Source organism: Phasianus colchicus, chromosome 18 (assembly GCF_987193195.1).
Source record: "Phasianus colchicus chromosome 18, bPhaCol1.hap1.1, whole genome shotgun sequence".
Taxonomy (NCBI): domain Eukaryota; kingdom Metazoa; phylum Chordata; class Aves; order Galliformes; family Phasianidae; genus Phasianus; species Phasianus colchicus.
In genome coordinates, this window is record NC_143453.1 from 10,864,611 (window position 1) to 10,880,295 (window position 15,685).

Sequence of the window (15,685 nt, forward strand, 5' to 3'; positions counted from 1 at the left end):
CCCCGCTCTGGGCGGAGCTCCGCAGCGCAGCATGGCGCGGCCCGATCTCGCCGACAGCGTGGAGGCCGTGCTGGGCGACCGCGGCAACGCCAACCGCGTCTTCGAGATCCTGGAGCTGCTGGCGGTGCGGGGCGCGGCGGGGCGGGGCGGGGAGCGCGGCGCGGGGCGGCACCGGGCGTCACTCACGGCCCCGATCTCCCCCAGGCCGAGGAGGAGGAGGACGCGCTGTGCGCCGCGCGGACCTGCCGCCGGCTGTTCGCCGCGCTGCTGCGGCGGGGAGAGCTGATGGTCGGCAGCCTGCCGGCGGAGGAGGACGTGCCGAGTGGTGAGCGGGGAGGGCGAGGACGTGGGGCCGGGCAGGGACGTGGGGCCGGGGACCGCCGCGGGGTGGGAGCGTCAGCGCCGCGCCTTTCCCTCCCAGGGATCTGCAGCGCCGAGGATAAATACAAGATATGGATGAGGCACCGCTACAACGACTGCGTGGAGTGCTTGTCCGAGCTGCTGGGCCACGACTCCTTCGAGGTGAAGGTGAGCTGCGGGGTGCGGGTTTGTGCGGTAGAAGCAGTTACCGCTCGGTGCGGGATGCCGCAGGGCCCTTTAGGACGGTGATGGCATCCGCGTGGCTCGCGGGAGAGATTCGTTCTTCCTGCGCTGAGCAGCCGCTGTGGGCCTGAGCGCCGCTGTGCTTTTTCTAATCTGTGTTTTAAAGGAATCGTCGCTCTGCACCCTCATGAAGTTCGTGGAGGTGGAGGCAGAATGCCCGCTGGTCGCACAGCAGTGGCAGGGCGGCGTTTTTCCTCGCCATCTTCTGAAGGTGAGCTGCAGAACCTGCAGAGCTGAGGTTTCAGGCAAGGAGATTGGGATGGAGAAGAGCGATGTGGGCTGCAGAGGTGGAAATGCCTGTAGGGTGCTGCCCTGGATGGGTGGTGGTGTGGGAGCAGCTGCCTTGTGCGGGGCCTGGCTGGATTCTTGTATTTCTGAAGTATCAGCTCTGATTTCTGGGGGGAGATAAGAGGGATAAGCTGCTGCCCCTGGTCCCTGGCTCAGCCGCTGCATCATTTCTAAGTTACGGTGCCTGTGATGTGAGGGATTTGGGTTGGAAGCACCCATCACAGTGGCTGGTGAGCACTGCAGGCAGGGACACAGCTCTGCTCACCAGACAGGGGTTGCCCTCAGCCTTCTCAGCTGTCTGCTCCAGTACAGCAAGAAATTGACTTGCTTTTCATGACCCCCTCTTGCTAGGTGGTTGTTAACGGCTTAATTCCCATACACGAGGATGCTTCACTGCTGATCTCTCGCTTCCAAGAATACATGGAGTACGACGACGTTCGGTACTTCGTCATGAAGGCGGTCACTGAGAGCATTGGGCAAGTGATGCAAAAGACAAAAGAGGTAATGCTGAGTTGGGCTGCTGGGATGGGTCTGGATGAATTCATTGTTGCTCTGAAGCACGCACCTTGGTTGTGAAGTGGGGAGGAATTACTGATATGTGGAATGACTTTGGAAGCAGGAGTAATAAGTGCACCCATTTGATTTTTTTTGTTTGTTTGTAGCATATGTTAATTATGTGTAAGACTGAAAGCAGTCTGAAATTGGGGATAGTTCAAGATCTGCGTTGTTGATTAGAACCTCGCAGTCAGAGCTCTTGCTTCTGTTTTGCTCAGATATGCAGCTTGAGGGCATAAAGGTTTAATTCTCTTTGGTGTGTGGTAGGAGTCTTTTTTCTTTCATTGGACCCACCTGTTAAATCAGAGTCAGTTCAGATGCAAGTTTTGTGTTAGGCAAATGAGCAAACTCCAGGACAAGGCAGCGATGGAGAAGCAGCATGCAGTACAGCCATCAGAGCTTTCCTCTTCTACGTTTCAGTGGTTGGGAAATAGGGGACTGTGGAAGCCCAGTGTGACTTCCCTCTGTGTGGACCTCACTTCATGCTTGATCCTCTGCTTTTTGTGTGTTATAGAGGCCGCTGCCATTTTACCAGCAGAACGTATTTTCCCTCATTTCTCCCATTAACATGCCGAACAAGGAGCGTGACATGGTCAAATTTATGGTGAAGCAAGGTTAGTAAACTCCACACAAAGAGGAAAATCGCATCTCTGATTTTTATTGTGTAGAGGCTTTGTCAGTGTTTGCTAACAAAAAATTGTCTTCTGTGAGCACATTGATTCTGAGTAGCATTACAAAAATCCACGTAACACTTGCAGTCAGGTCTGTCACAGCTTTTTATCAATGCAAAGAACCTAGAGCAAATTTTTTAGAGACCCTGGTTTGGGGAGCACTGCTTTTTCCTTGTGCTCCTGGTCTCAGCTTAACAGCCAGGAAAGGAGTGCTCCTCACACAGCGAGAAGGTGGCTCTGGAGGCAACAGGGATGCTTCTGAGTTGGAATGCTTTTAACTGAATTCTGATGTGTCCCAACGCATTTGATAGAGGGAAATCTCAAACATCGACCTTTAATGTCTCATGGGAACGTTTATGATCTTTGCTCTGCTTAATTCATAAGCTTGTCTGTCACTGCATTTTGTTAGGCTGCAGCGTGGGAAGAAAAGTGCCGTTTACTTTCAGTGTGTCCAATTAAGCTTAGGGGAAGTGGGAAGAGTTTGACTTATATAATGCAAATTTCCTTGCATACAGGTTTGCTCCTTTATCAGAGTGGGTTTGTATTCTTTAAGTTTTATGTGGGTATTTGTAATAACGGGTTGTTTTGAAGGACTAAATAAAACAAGTCATCGTTTTTGCTTTTAACATCCATTTCAAGTTCCATCTCCCTTTTACCTTTCTTCTTAGATAACCAGAAGGAATGGAAGGTGTCAAAGCTGCAGGTAACTCTTCGTTTGGTGCTTCAGAGTTCAATTTTCTACTGAAAGTAGAACTTCGTATCCACCCCTGTGTTTATCTCACTACTTGCAATTCTGTTTTAAGGCACACAAGCAGGCGTTTGAAAGAATGTGGCTCACTTTTCTGAAGCACCAGGTGAGTGGTACTTCTGTCACTGATCCGGATTGCCTTCCAGTTGCTAATCGTTAGAGGCTGCGGCCATCCTTTGCATGGTGCTCCTGGTAGGACCCCTCTGTGCTTCTGCTATTAGATGAGATCAGCCCAGACACCATCTCTGCTGGATTGTTCTCCTGGCAAGGAACATTACCTCGTGTATGGTACTCTCAGCCTTTTTCTCCACCTTAAACAAGCCTGCCCATGAGGAGTTATCTGCAGCATAACAACTCATGTTTCTGAGCTGAATGTTCACGAGCCTTTTTGCTAGTGACTTTCCTACTGCTTTTCCTTCTGAGCTGTGATGATGCTTCTAGCTGAGCACCCACTTCTTAGAATGAACACAGTTGTCAGGTGTCACTTCTATGCTCTCCCATTTGTTGCTGTGAACTGTTCTGTTTTGTCCTGGCATGTTTCCTTTTGCTTACATTGTCTTTTTGAGCTGTATGTTGCTGTTGCTCCTCGAGTTCTTGCTTTGATTGTTTGACTGTGTTGCTTTGTCCTTCACAGCTACCCAGTGGCCTTTACAAAAAAGTTCTTGTTATTCTGCATGACTCCATCCTGCCTCATATGAACGAGCCCACTCTCATGATAGACTTCTTGACAGTGGCCTATGGAGTAGGTGAGCAAAAACTGGCTTCTAGCCTTTGTGTGGCTCTGCAGCACAGTAAATACGTACTTAGGAGGGCTGCTGGATGCAACACCGCAGCTTTAGGTGGGATGAAGCTAAGGGACTGGGGTGAGTTTTGTTGTCCCCAAAAGTGAGATGCATTTACCTGTATCTGTTAATGTTTGTTGGTTGTTATATGTTAGGAAGACTATATTTTTGAATTTGGAAAGAGTTGAATACTGGAATGATTTCTTTTTGACACAGTTCCGGCATCACTGCTGATTCCTGTGCTGTATCCAGAAACAAGATGTGTGGTTTCCTTCAGAAATGGCCTTTCTGAGGTCTTTTCCTTGCCACTGTAGCTTTCCTGGGAAATTAAAGCAGAATGTTTGTGTCTGCCTGTTCTTCTAAAGTACATTTTAATCTATGCAAGTAACCTGTGATCCTCAGGAAGGTTTTGGCTGAGCTTCTGTCACCTTACAGCCATCACCCTGCCTCTACTTACAGACACTGTTGGTTTTATGCTACTTCCAGGAAGGTTTAATAATGAAACAGGTCATAGCTGATCATTTTATCTATCTATCTATTGTACTGATAGATGCCTGCTTTCTTACAGGTGGAGCAATTAGTCTTCTAGCCTTAAATGGATTATTTATTCTGATTCATCAGCATAATCTGTAAGTAAAAGGAGCACATTGTTTAAAGGGACATGGGTGTCTGCATTTACATCTTCATGTAAACAGAACTGAAAAGAATTCTCCACATCTTCAGGCTTTGGCTGTGAGGAAGCCAAGCTCTGCCCAAGAAGCTGAGCTGTTTGGATGCTGAGCTGTTCTGACAGCTTGGCTTTTTTGTCAGCTGAGCCTAAATACCCTCTTCTCCAGACTATGGTTGCTCAGCTCTTGGAAATCAATTTCCATTGATCTGATAGTGTAGCAGAACTGTAGTCTTTGGATCCTGTGCCACTTGCAGTCAGTGGATGTGTTTTCACATCTCCAGAACAGCTGGGCACTGCACCAGCCAGAAGTTCACCTTACAGCTTGATTTCAAGTGGTGGCTGTGAAGACAAACCCAAGAAAGCTCAACAGTCACCCACAGCACAGCAGTAGCCTGGGGTGGTTTATGAGGAACACACAGAGGCATTTATAGACACAGCGTGGTCCTGCTGTACGTCACTTATCAGCAAAGGATGTTGTCTTCTTCCTTTCTGCCTTTTCAATAGGGAATACCCTGACTTTTACAAAAAGCTGTACAGCCTTCTGGACCCTTCTATATATCACGTGAAGTACCGAGCCCGCTTCTTCCATTTGGCTGATCTGTTTTTGTCTTCATCGTAAGTAGAACCTCTATTATATGCACACATGCCTTTTGCTCCTACTTTCCTGTTGGCCAGAATCCGTTCTTGAACAGTCTCCCATGTCTGGATTTAATGTATTCAGAGTGGCTGCTGAATTAAATTTGTTTTCTTATTGAGAAATCTGAATCCAAGAGTGTTACTGCAGTGCTGTGTAATTCTTCATGTGATGTTTTTGAAGATGCACCACACATCTGTCTAGTTTCAGAGAGTAAAAATGCAGTTCATTATCTGAGTTTGATCGGCAAATCATTATGGATGTATTTTGATCTGTATTCCAGTTTGGCTGAAAGTGATGATTTTTCTCTCTGTCTTTATGAATATGGAAAAGGAACATTTGCAGGCTTTTTATAGATGCAGTATCATAAATCTGTTGAGAAATTGATGACCTTTTTGCAGACGTGTAATATTGAAATATAAAGCATTTGACACTCTGTCTCGATGCTGTCATCATGCCCAGGGAAGAAACTAGATATGCAGCTGGTCATATAGTTGCCATCATATGTTGTAAAATAAACCAAGAATAATGCTCAGCACATGATATTTAATATCATCCCCCTTGTATTCATAGTGTTCTCCGGAGAAAGTAACAAGACGTGGCAGATGGTTGTACCTTGGGGTGGCTTTGCTGAGCCTTGCAGGTGTAGTGAGTCCTAAGGCTGGAGGCTGAGTGGCTGAAAATTGTCATCTTTCATCCCAGCTCTGCTGACCTGAAGAACGTGCCTACATGAGCTGATTGCTGTTAAAAATTTGCATTTCTACCATAAAAGAGAACTATTCTGCACATTTACGTTCCAGCAGCTTTATGTTCCCATTACCAGCTGCACTGCTTGCTCTAGTCCTGGAAGTATTATGTAAATTTAACACCATGGCACATGTATTAATTAAACCCACAGAACTACATTAGAAAAATATAATTAAGGTTGCCTGGCCAAGCACTCAGAAGTTTATAAAATGACTGAATAAAGACAGCAGTGTGAATGACCGTGTACAAGAGCTGTGCTTGGCTGCAGCAAGTGTTGGAGTAGTGCCATGTGTCTGGGTTGAATCACAAACTGATCTGAGATTATTCATGCACTGAATGGAAATGCCCCCAGATTTGTTCCAGACAGCACACAAGACCCTTTGTAACTGCTTGAAATCATGATTCTTTGCTGTATAGTTCCATTTCACTTCACAGTCCAAAAAGCTGAAGAATCCCACTGGTCCTTAACCTGACATGCTGTCTGGGTTGATGAGTGTGTTGGTTCACTTGCTGGAACTCTGACTTGCTGGTTTCTTCTTCTTTCCCTACAGTCACTTGCCAGCATACCTGGTGGCAGCATTCATAAAGCGCCTGTCCCGGCTGGCCCTCACTGCTCCTCCCGAGGCTCTGCTCATGGTCATTCCCTTCATCTGTAATCTCTTTCGGAGGCACCCGGCCTGCAAAGTGCTGATGCACAGACCAAATGGGCCACAAGGTAAGAGGGAAAGGGGGGACTTCTGTAATACACCTTTAGGCATCGTGAAGAGCAGGATCCCTGGAGAGATCCCGGCCCCAGCTGGTTCCCTGTGTTCCCTTTGGCGTTATGGACATCACAGGAGGTATTAGCTCTGTATCTCTTTCCTTAGATTTGTCAGAAGATCCGTATATCATGGAGCAGGAGGAGCCATCTGAGAGCAGGGCTTTGGAGAGCTCTCTCTGGGAGATCCAGGTATGTCATCTTACAAGGAACATGTGTATATGGTACAGCCTTTTCCCCCCTTGCTGCTTTCCTGACACAGCGTGGCAGTCAGCAGCATCACTTCCATGAACCTGCTGACACATGTCTTGTAAATGAGATGAATTTATGGCTACTTTTTTACTTTGCATCCTTTTCCATCCTTAGTGTAAGAGGCAAAAGATTTTACACACATGACAACTAGTGCCTGCTAATTAGTAGGAGTCTTGTGAGTACACGTCTGACCATGCAGCTGGAAAGTGGGCTGTCAATAGCTGAAACAGAGTAAATAGTGGCAAACGTATGAGGCATTTTATTTGCTTTGGAGGGGAGAGAAGAGCATGATGAGTACTGTGGAAACCGAGTACAGATAGGTCAACCTGTAGAAATGACTTTTAAAATGCTGGAGAAGATTGCACTGTTCACTTTTAACCTGGAACATTTGTAGGATGCTGTATGAAGGCTGAAATTAGTTAAATTACTACTTGGTTACTCTAAAACCTTAGTGGCAGGATTATCACATTCCATGTAAGTGCTACAAGGATTTTGTGCAAGGTGGGTGTTGCTGGAGAGCAGGAGCTCAGATGTAGCATCAGGGCTCTGGGAGGTAACAGGATCGAGGTGTGCACTGTAGTAGCTGTGGCCAGTGGAGGAATCCATCTGTCTTGGGCTGAATGTGAACCTGGTGAAAGGGTGCTTTAATATGTTTCAAGCATGGCTAAAATCTGTATTTCTTGAAGCTGTGTAGTAACCTGGTACAGCAGACTTGCCTCTTTTGCCAGAATTAATATTCATGACCAAAGGGTTTGTTAGATTGATTGTTCCCTGTGTGGGAAGCCAGATGGATGTGTGTTACCTTGTGCTCATTAGACCTTTTCTTCTTTATCTTGCAGTCTCTACAAAACCATTATCACCCAGATGTGGCCCAGGCAGCTGGTATCCTCAACCAGTCGCTGTCTGAAATAGAGGATGACATATCAGGGCTCTTGGAGCTCTCAGCTTCTGAGGTAGCGTTGCTCTGCTTTTGTGAATGATTCTAACGAGGAAGGGAGACTGCTTCCTGAATGCAGTAGGCATGTCCTGGTCATCAGCCTTGCTGAGGAAGGAGCTAGGCAGACTTTTGCTTACCTACAGCCAGGGAAAAGGGGAAGATGTCAGTTCAATGGCGGAGCATTTGGCAGTAGTAGTGGCAGGACTGGCTTGTATTTAAAAAGTTTATTGTTGCATCTTTTATGTTAGAGTGAGCATTGGTATCAGCCATGGTAAAGGGCTTGTACTGAATTTTGTCAACATTTTCTCTTTTTGTAGCTTTTTGACAAAGAAATAAAGAAAACATCTGCTAATGTGCCGCTGGAATTTGAGCAAGTACGAGGTTTGTTTGGGAAGAAAAATGATATCTTTGCAGAACACTTTGCTTTAGATTGATGAGATCTCTTAAAAACACATCTGCACAGCACACGGATCTTAAGGACCTGCACAAAACTCACGTGTTTTGCTGGACAATTCTGCCTTTGAAATATCTAAGTGGTGAAAGCTGGACTGCCTTCGAAAGGAGTGGCCTTCTTCAGTGACCTTTTCCAGTATCTATGTATGGACTTTCTTTCGTTGTTCCTCATGTCCCATGCTTGCTTATTGCTGCCTGGTGTTTTGGAGGGGTTTCCCCTCAGAGTAATGTTTTCTGGACTTGTTCACTGTTGGGATCCCAGCCCTTTTCTCAGGTGCTGGCTGAGATCAGCGACTGCACTGACGGTGCCTTGCTGCCACTCAGAGGGTCTGAGGGGAAGGGTGGTCTTGCTTCTGTGTCTCAGATGTGTTCATTTCATACAAGAGCCAGCAACCATTTTTTAGTGAGTGACCTCAGTAGGTAACTGTAAACATCATATTCTAATTATACATTTTTTAATATATTTACTTTTAAACTCACTTCAGGGAGATGATTTAGCTTCTATACAGTGGTCTTAACATGCCCATGTTGATACACGGAAAGGTTTGTCAAAAACTATCTCTCAGATGATGCTCAGTAATTCCATGTATGATGTGTTGCTGATGTTCCTTCATGTACGTTCATCTCATGCTGTAATGTTTCTTAGTTCAAAATAGTCACGAGCTTTGGAAATGAGCATAATCATGGTGACTGTGTAGGGCGGCCAACTGATGTGCAGTGGAAAGTAGTTTAATCCTTGATTTTTTGCTTCAGAATGATAAGCAGCTTAATGTAGTTTTGCTCACAACCTGCAGACACTGCAGAAGCTGTGGCCAGTATGTATGCAGGTGCTAATTAAGTTTTAACTACCCCACTGATATTAGAATGGCTTTGTTAATTTGGATTTTTCATACGTTCCGGAAGTCATGCAGAAATTCCTTCTGATAGTGTTTTCCAAGGTGTTAAGTGCTCTGCCTTGGTTTGAGGTAAACTCCTTGTTAAGAATGCAGATGAACTCACTCAGGACCATTTTTCTAATTATTTTCACCGACTTATTGTTATCTCATTAGGCTTCAACTCTGCTTTGAAATCATGTTTTGTGGAGGGAGCTAGGCCAAGAAAGCTCATTTCTGGCAGACAAATCTGTTTAAATCAGGAAAATCCGTAGCTGTCAGGCACACTGTGTTATGTTTTCTTCATCCAGTTGTCTTCATGCTTTCTAAACAAGACAAACAAGAGCTCTGCCTCTTTTCCTTTTCCTCTGGTACTTTTTAACTCTGATGAGATGTTTTCAGGACTTTTTTTTCTTCCCCCCCTTTTTTTTTTTTTAAAGAACCTGAAAAAGTTCTTGTGAAAAAGCACGGCATTCTCCTCCCTGGCCAGCCTGCTTTCCCATTTAGTGTGGTAGGAAGACAGATTAGCTGAGATGATAACTTACAGCTTGAGATATCTCAGCTCAGGTTCACCCAACCTGTTTCAGCTTTAAAATGTGTCTCCTTATATCTGTGCTGTGTTTCTGTGTTTATTAAATATCTAAGTGCTCTTACTCTGCAGAAATGCAGATCATGTAACTACATTTAAAGGACATGCATATATATGTGTATCATCATTTAAATGAAATGGTGTACCATAGAAATGTGTGTACGTTGAATGCCTTTCTCTGCATCTTTCTGTTTTGCTGAAATTACTGATGGACAATGTCATTCATATCTTCCATAGTACTGACACTATGGGAGTGTTGGGATTCTTTTTTAATACATAAATATTAAACTGTTTGGGCAGCGGGCAGTCACAGTCTCATGATATGGAAAATGTGGGAGTTTTCTTTGGTTCTTGTATCTGGAAGGAGGGTTAAGCTCTTTCTCAGTGGAGTTGACAGCTTAAACCCTGGATGGCTTTTACACAAGTCCAAAGACTTCATCCGCAGTCTCTGATGCTGCACATCCCCAAGCAATGTCCTTAAACCTCCTTGGAGAAGAGAGCTGTAAGCCTCTGCTTGTCCTTAGGAAAACATTCCACCTGGTCTTTCAACAAGCTTTTATCTTTAAACTTTCACCCTCTTCCCCTCAATAGGAGGTATCAGGATAAAAAAAAATCAGCAGTTATAAATATTGAAAGTTTCATCTGCACAGAGCGAACAACCCTTATCAGGCTGCACACCCGCTGCTGCTGTGCTCTACAGGTCTCCACGGACTGCAGATTATAGATGCTTTAATCATAGCGTGTATTAACTGGAAGTCCAGGCTGAAGTACCAGGCACAGAGCGCAGAAGTCACTCCTGTTATTATTTGATTGTTATCAGATGCAGGGAGGGAGACAGAGCTGTTGTGTTTTGTTTCTGTTGTTATTTCAGTGAGCAGAAAGTGTGGTTTTATGAAAACACTGACGTAGCTGCCTCCCTGCTCTGTTACTGCCTCATTCCCCCACCAGGGGACAGTGATAAGGTCTCCAGTTTGCAGTGGACTGCCTTTGGTTTATTTCTCTGAGCTTTCATTCATTTAAAAGCTGTTTAAAGTCATCCTAGCCCAGAGGTAAAAGGTGACACTGCTCATCAGGAGCATGATGAGATTTATCATGTGGGTTTAAGGTTCAGGTGACCACGGTGTTTGTGTTAATCAGCTTGGATTTTTCTTTTGAGATATTCATTGGGGGATAGAGGGAAGCGACTGTAAACAGATGGAAAAGTGCAAATGCAGCTGGAGATTGGTGCAGGCTTGCTCTGAATACAGGGCTATCTACTCGGGCAGTCAGTGCTCACCTGTCCTCTTCCAGCACAGGGGGACATAAGAAGGCTTGGCTACAGGCTGCCTGTGGCCTCCTAAGAAATTAGATTTGCCTGTAAAAATAGCATTTCACACCACACATTTGGACATCCCTGGTGGGTATTTGGAAGTGTCCAACAGGAATCCCTGCCCGTCTTCTTAGCCAAATGGGAGTCCTCCTCTGCTCCGTGGAGCTCTGGGTGGGCTGAGGGTCAGTGGCTGCTGCTCCTCTCAGTGTACAGGGGCTGGACAGTGAGCTGACAAACCCTGCTTTAGCTTCAAGAGGGCCAGACCCACAGGCTCACAAGTACTCAGAAAGCCAACCAGTAGGGAGTGCTTGGCCTTGATGACCAGCTGCTATTAGCATTAGTCTCCTAGCACTGCAGTGCAGCTGGGACCATCTTTCTGCTGCCTAGTTTTGAAAAACAAATGAGCTATTGTTTAATTTACAGCCCTGTTCAGACAAAGGAGGACTACCAGACATCAGTTTGACTGACACCAGCCTTCTCCAGCACTATCACAGTCAATATTCATTAACTGGACTTGGGGATTTTCTGCTATTAATAAGCCAATTAATTGTCTATTTGGGTGTAGTTTATGAAGGAACTTTTAGGTCTGTAACTAAAAGGAACTGCTTTTCTGTAGTTTTGTAGCCTTGTCCCCAGGCTTGGAAAGGAGAGAGAACCACAACTATTAGAGCCAGAAGAGAGAAACAGCAGAGAGAACCTTCTCTTCAGAGCTGGTGAACGGGGATGTGGTCAGTGAATGGCTTCAGAGGTAACTGCCTTGCTTCCCCGTGGTTTCTCAGCCACCATCCTGTATGCACAGGAGAGGAGCAGAACCTGAGCTGTTTGGGAACACCAGCTGCTCAGCCTGGTGTCTCTGACCCTTCTGCCTGGGGATCTGGAGCTATTGGTCAGGCACTGGCACCACACTGCAACCCAGTGAGCTCACCCCGTTCTTACAGCTGGAGTGTCTGTCAGAGATGAACACTGGCTCTTCACAGGCTGCCGTGCCAAATTCCTGAGAAATAAACCCTCTCAATCAGGGTGTTGTTGTTGACAGACACACTTACAGAGGATGCGATTGTTAACTCCATCCCAGCAGAGTTAAACCCTGCAGGAGCCCTGCCCTGCTGGTGTCCCCATTTTGTTGATAAATGAACGGAGAAAACCTTATCAAAATGAACAGACTGCAGCCCTGTTAACGTAGCTCCACTTGTGCTGAAGATAATTGATGCTTTAATAACGCTACACATTATCCAGATTGTGGCTGGAGTGCATATGTGAGGAGAGGCATCAATCACAGGTAGTTGTATTTAACTTTTATCAAATGTTTAGGTGGGTGGCAAGGTGCATTCCTGTGCTGCTCTCAGGGAAAGAGCGTTGGGCTCTGAGATAGCAAGTGAATGAATCATCACCTGCCTTTTGCCTGTATCAATTTCCTGCAGATTGGGAGAGTGAGGATTTACGTTTCAATTATTGCAGCAGGATACAGGAGATGCCATGTGCTGCTGTGCTGGAAACAGACTTGATGAAAACTGCAGCTCCCACCTGGAGGGCATTTGGTCTCATGATCTAGTCGTGATGAAGAGCCAGGTTTCTACCTGTTGATGCAGGATGTGACCCACCTGCCAGCCTGTGTGCAGGCCATGGGGATGGCTGCTGGTTATGCACCATGGGGCCTCATGGAGTGGCTTCCATTAGCTCTGTTTAGCTAGATCCAAGGGCTGGTGTATGCTGATCTTGTGTTTGATATATTAATGATACCTGACATTTCTGTGGGATGGCTCCAAGCCTCACCAAAGCCAACAGGAGCTGGAATGGATCTGCAGACAGATCCCCTGCTGGTGCATCCTTTCCCAGAGCCTGGGGTCCTGCACTTGGTGCATCATGTGTGAAGCAATAGTGGGCAGCTTTGAGAAACGGTGCTCTCCCGTGGAGCTTTTTCCTTATTAAGATGATTCCTGAAGCATCCTGCCTGGCTAAAATGCTTCCTTTGGCCTGTGTCTGGCTGAAGGCTTGTTTTCTCAAAGATATTTAGTAAATGAGCTCCTGTGTTCTTTGAGGAGCTAAGTATAAATATTGATGAGAGCTTTCATTCTATTGCGGTGTGCCCACAGATTTATGGCTTGGTTTTAGGAAAAACTTTATTTCATACTTTTGAAATAAATTTCATGTTTTCATACAGCAGGGATTGTTTGTCCAGCAAAAATCCTCTCCAATTTTTGTGCCAAAGAGTGGGAGGCTGCAGCTCCAGGTCCTCCTTCTTGGGGGTGCTGCTGTCATTGGTAACTTATGCTTGAGGCTGTAGTCCTGGCAGTCTGTTATGGTGTAACCTGCAGAGATCAAGACGTGGTGGAGAAGAGGATAAGCTGATCCTCAGCAGCCAGCATGGCTGCTCTGCTGGGAGCCTCCTGCATGGCTCTCCCTGTAGCACCACCACCCCTGAGAACAGCTGCATCCCATGCTCATCCCTTGTTTCAATGGAGCTGCTGCCCTTCATGCTCTTGCAGTCGGTGAAGCAGACAATTGCTATTCAGTAGTTTTATCTGCTGCCGGTCTCTTATCTCCTTGTTACAAGGCTGTAGAAAAATCTGCTTTTTGAACCAGCAGCATGCATGGTCACGGAGAAGAACAGATTAAATAACTCCTGTTTGAACCTAAAAGATGATCAGAGAGAAAAGTGGTGTGTTCCTAGCATCAGCCCCACCATGGTGATCCAGGGAGCACTGAGGTTGTTTGGTCTCAGAAAAGAATCCCAGATTCTCTTCATATAAATAAGAGAGTAAGAGCTCACGATGCAGGAGGTTTGTCTTGCTGGAACAAGCACTGCACCTGGGCAAAATGTATGGAGGAGTTTGCATAGCCAGATTAGTGCCTGGTACTCAGTCATGGGCTCAGAAAAGGTGGCCTTGTAGCCTCTGCTAGCTTTCAAACCAGTGATGGGTGAGAAATGTTCATATGGATAAGCAACAAGGACAGGGAACATCCAATTAAGCACTCATCTCTGCCGCCAGTAGGAGCTATGCCTTTATCACTCATAGAATGCTTCATAAAGGCTCTCTCGATGGTTTCCACTGAGTACAGCAAAATAGAACAGATAGCTGGATTCTGTTTCTGCTTTAGGTGTTTCTAACATTATTCATCATTGCTGTGTCTAAATATGATCTTCCTTTGTTTTATCACTGTTTGGAGTGCCGTTATCAAAGTGAGATTAAAATAAATACCTAATAAAATTCCAGATTAAGCTGAAACTATGGTAAATCTCTGCAAGCTGTAGAAAGGTAATAGCTAAGCTGCATGGACTTGGCATGCTGTCGAATGACTGCGATAAAACATGTTGATTCGCTTTATAGTTTTATGTCTGTCTCTGCATAATAACCACAACTACAGTTAGCTGCTGTTGGGCACTTAAAAAGATCTCCTTTGAATTTATAACTTGTTGCATGTGCTTTGTTTGGCTTTTATAATCCCCAAATAGCTTAAACAAAATACCAACAGTAAGCAGGACTGGGATTGGTCCTTAGGCATGGCAGCTGGGCTGGTGCAGGGAGAGAAATGCCTCCCTGCTGGAACATGCTGAGCTCACAGTGCAGGAACTTCACAAGTCTGGGAAGCAGAGAGCTCACAGAACACAGCACTGCTATTGCCTTACAGAACTGATGGTACTTGTGTATTCCCTTGATTCACCATTTATTCTTTCAGTTCAGATCAGTGATCCAGCACTTGGCTCTACTTAGGGTATTGATCAGTCCAGAATCCCATCTGCTGCTTTGCTGTAAGATATTGTTAAACTGTTGTGAAGCCTTGAAATGTTTCCGAGGAGGTACAGGTGCCTTGTGTTCCCCTTGCCAATGAGGATCTCTGGGAGCAACTCTGAGAGGCAGGTGGGGGAGGATTACCTGAGCAGCCTTTTAGAGGAAAAATGAGAAATCATTTACAGCTGAAGCACCAGAAGTGAAAACTAGCTTTTGAGTGTTTGCCTCTGAGTGCCGACATCGAGCAGTAGGGTCAGGTTTAGATGTAAGCTCTTAACCTGTGGTAAGATGACATATACTTTCAAGACAAAAGGATGCAATAGGAGTCAGTTGTATGTATGTAAGGCCCTCAGTGCTGCCCTGCACGCTGGCTGTGCTGTACAGCACTGCTATGGACAAGGGACAGCAGGAACTGCCTGCTGTGTGTCCCCTGAGCTCCAGCATGGAACCTGCTGTTGCCAAAAAGAGAGACTTTAAAGACTCTGAGCAGGGACAGGCAGGAAGGAAGATCAGAGGGAGACTGCAGTGCTGCCTCAGAGGAGTTTTTCTCCACCCACACAGGAGTGGGAGTGTGCCATATGAAAAGGGGCTGCAGGTGCTTCAGAGGCAGAGCTTTAAATCCCTCGAGCAAAGTTTTCCTTTGAATTAGCCAAGCAAAGTTTCCTCCCTCTGCTCTGAGCCACTGCAGGGTGCTGACCCTGATTCCCAGGGCTGGACACGATGTGCTTTTGGGCTGCCTAAAAGCATCAGTGTCTGTTGGGCAGAGCTGTCTGTCCTCCATCTCATGGGGAAAGCACAGCAGCTGCAGGCTTCCCCAGCTCCCAGCAAAGCCTCCCTTCTCCATATATCCCTCTGGGCTCCAACTCTTCCTCATGGCTGTGTTTCCAGGAGACTTTTTTTGAACATGTGAGAAAAGCCCTCGGTAGGGTTGGATTACTTACAGTGTATAAACGATGCTTGAATGTTAATGCACATTTCAAAATGAATGTTACAAAGAGGATGATAAGTTTGCTAAGTGCAGCAGCGCTGCACCAAAGATGAATTCAGCCTGGGGTGTTTTCTGGCAAATGTGTCACCATCAATCGCT

At 45.9% G+C, this 15,685-nt stretch overlaps 1 protein-coding gene across 1 annotated transcript; it reads left to right on the forward strand.

Annotated features, from left to right (window-relative positions):
* The first annotated feature begins 11 nt into the window (after nucleotides 1–11).
* Nucleotides 12–15,034, forward strand: NOC4L (nucleolar complex associated 4 homolog). Its single transcript, XM_031592749.2, has 15 exons — nucleotides 12–124; nucleotides 205–325; nucleotides 422–528; nucleotides 710–814; nucleotides 1,243–1,392; nucleotides 1,961–2,060; nucleotides 2,786–2,820; nucleotides 2,921–2,971; nucleotides 3,500–3,611; nucleotides 4,216–4,276; nucleotides 4,822–4,932; nucleotides 6,250–6,413; nucleotides 6,565–6,647; nucleotides 7,547–7,660; nucleotides 7,962–15,034. Exons 1-15 carry the CDS (start codon nucleotides 32–34, stop codon nucleotides 8,076–8,078), a joined length of 1,524 nt encoding a protein of 507 aa, XP_031448609.2. The 5' UTR covers nucleotides 12–31; the 3' UTR covers nucleotides 8,079–15,034.
* Nucleotides 15,035–15,685: the final 651 nt, after the last annotated feature.

What these genes read in the sequence shown, in the direction of transcription:
- NOC4L (XM_031592749.2), top strand. Translation starts at nt 32, where the DNA reads ATGGCGCGGCCCGATCTCGCCGACAGCGTGGAGGCCGTGCTGGGCGAC. An exon ending in CAAATTTATGGTGAAGCAAG is followed by an intron (nt 2,061 to 2,785) that starts GTTAGTAAACTC and finishes CTTTCTTCTTAG; the next exon opens with ATAACCAGAAGGAATGGAAG. An exon ending in GCTCTCTCTGGGAGATCCAG is followed by an intron (nt 6,648 to 7,546) that starts GTATGTCATCTT and finishes TTTATCTTGCAG; the next exon opens with TCTCTACAAAACCATTATCA.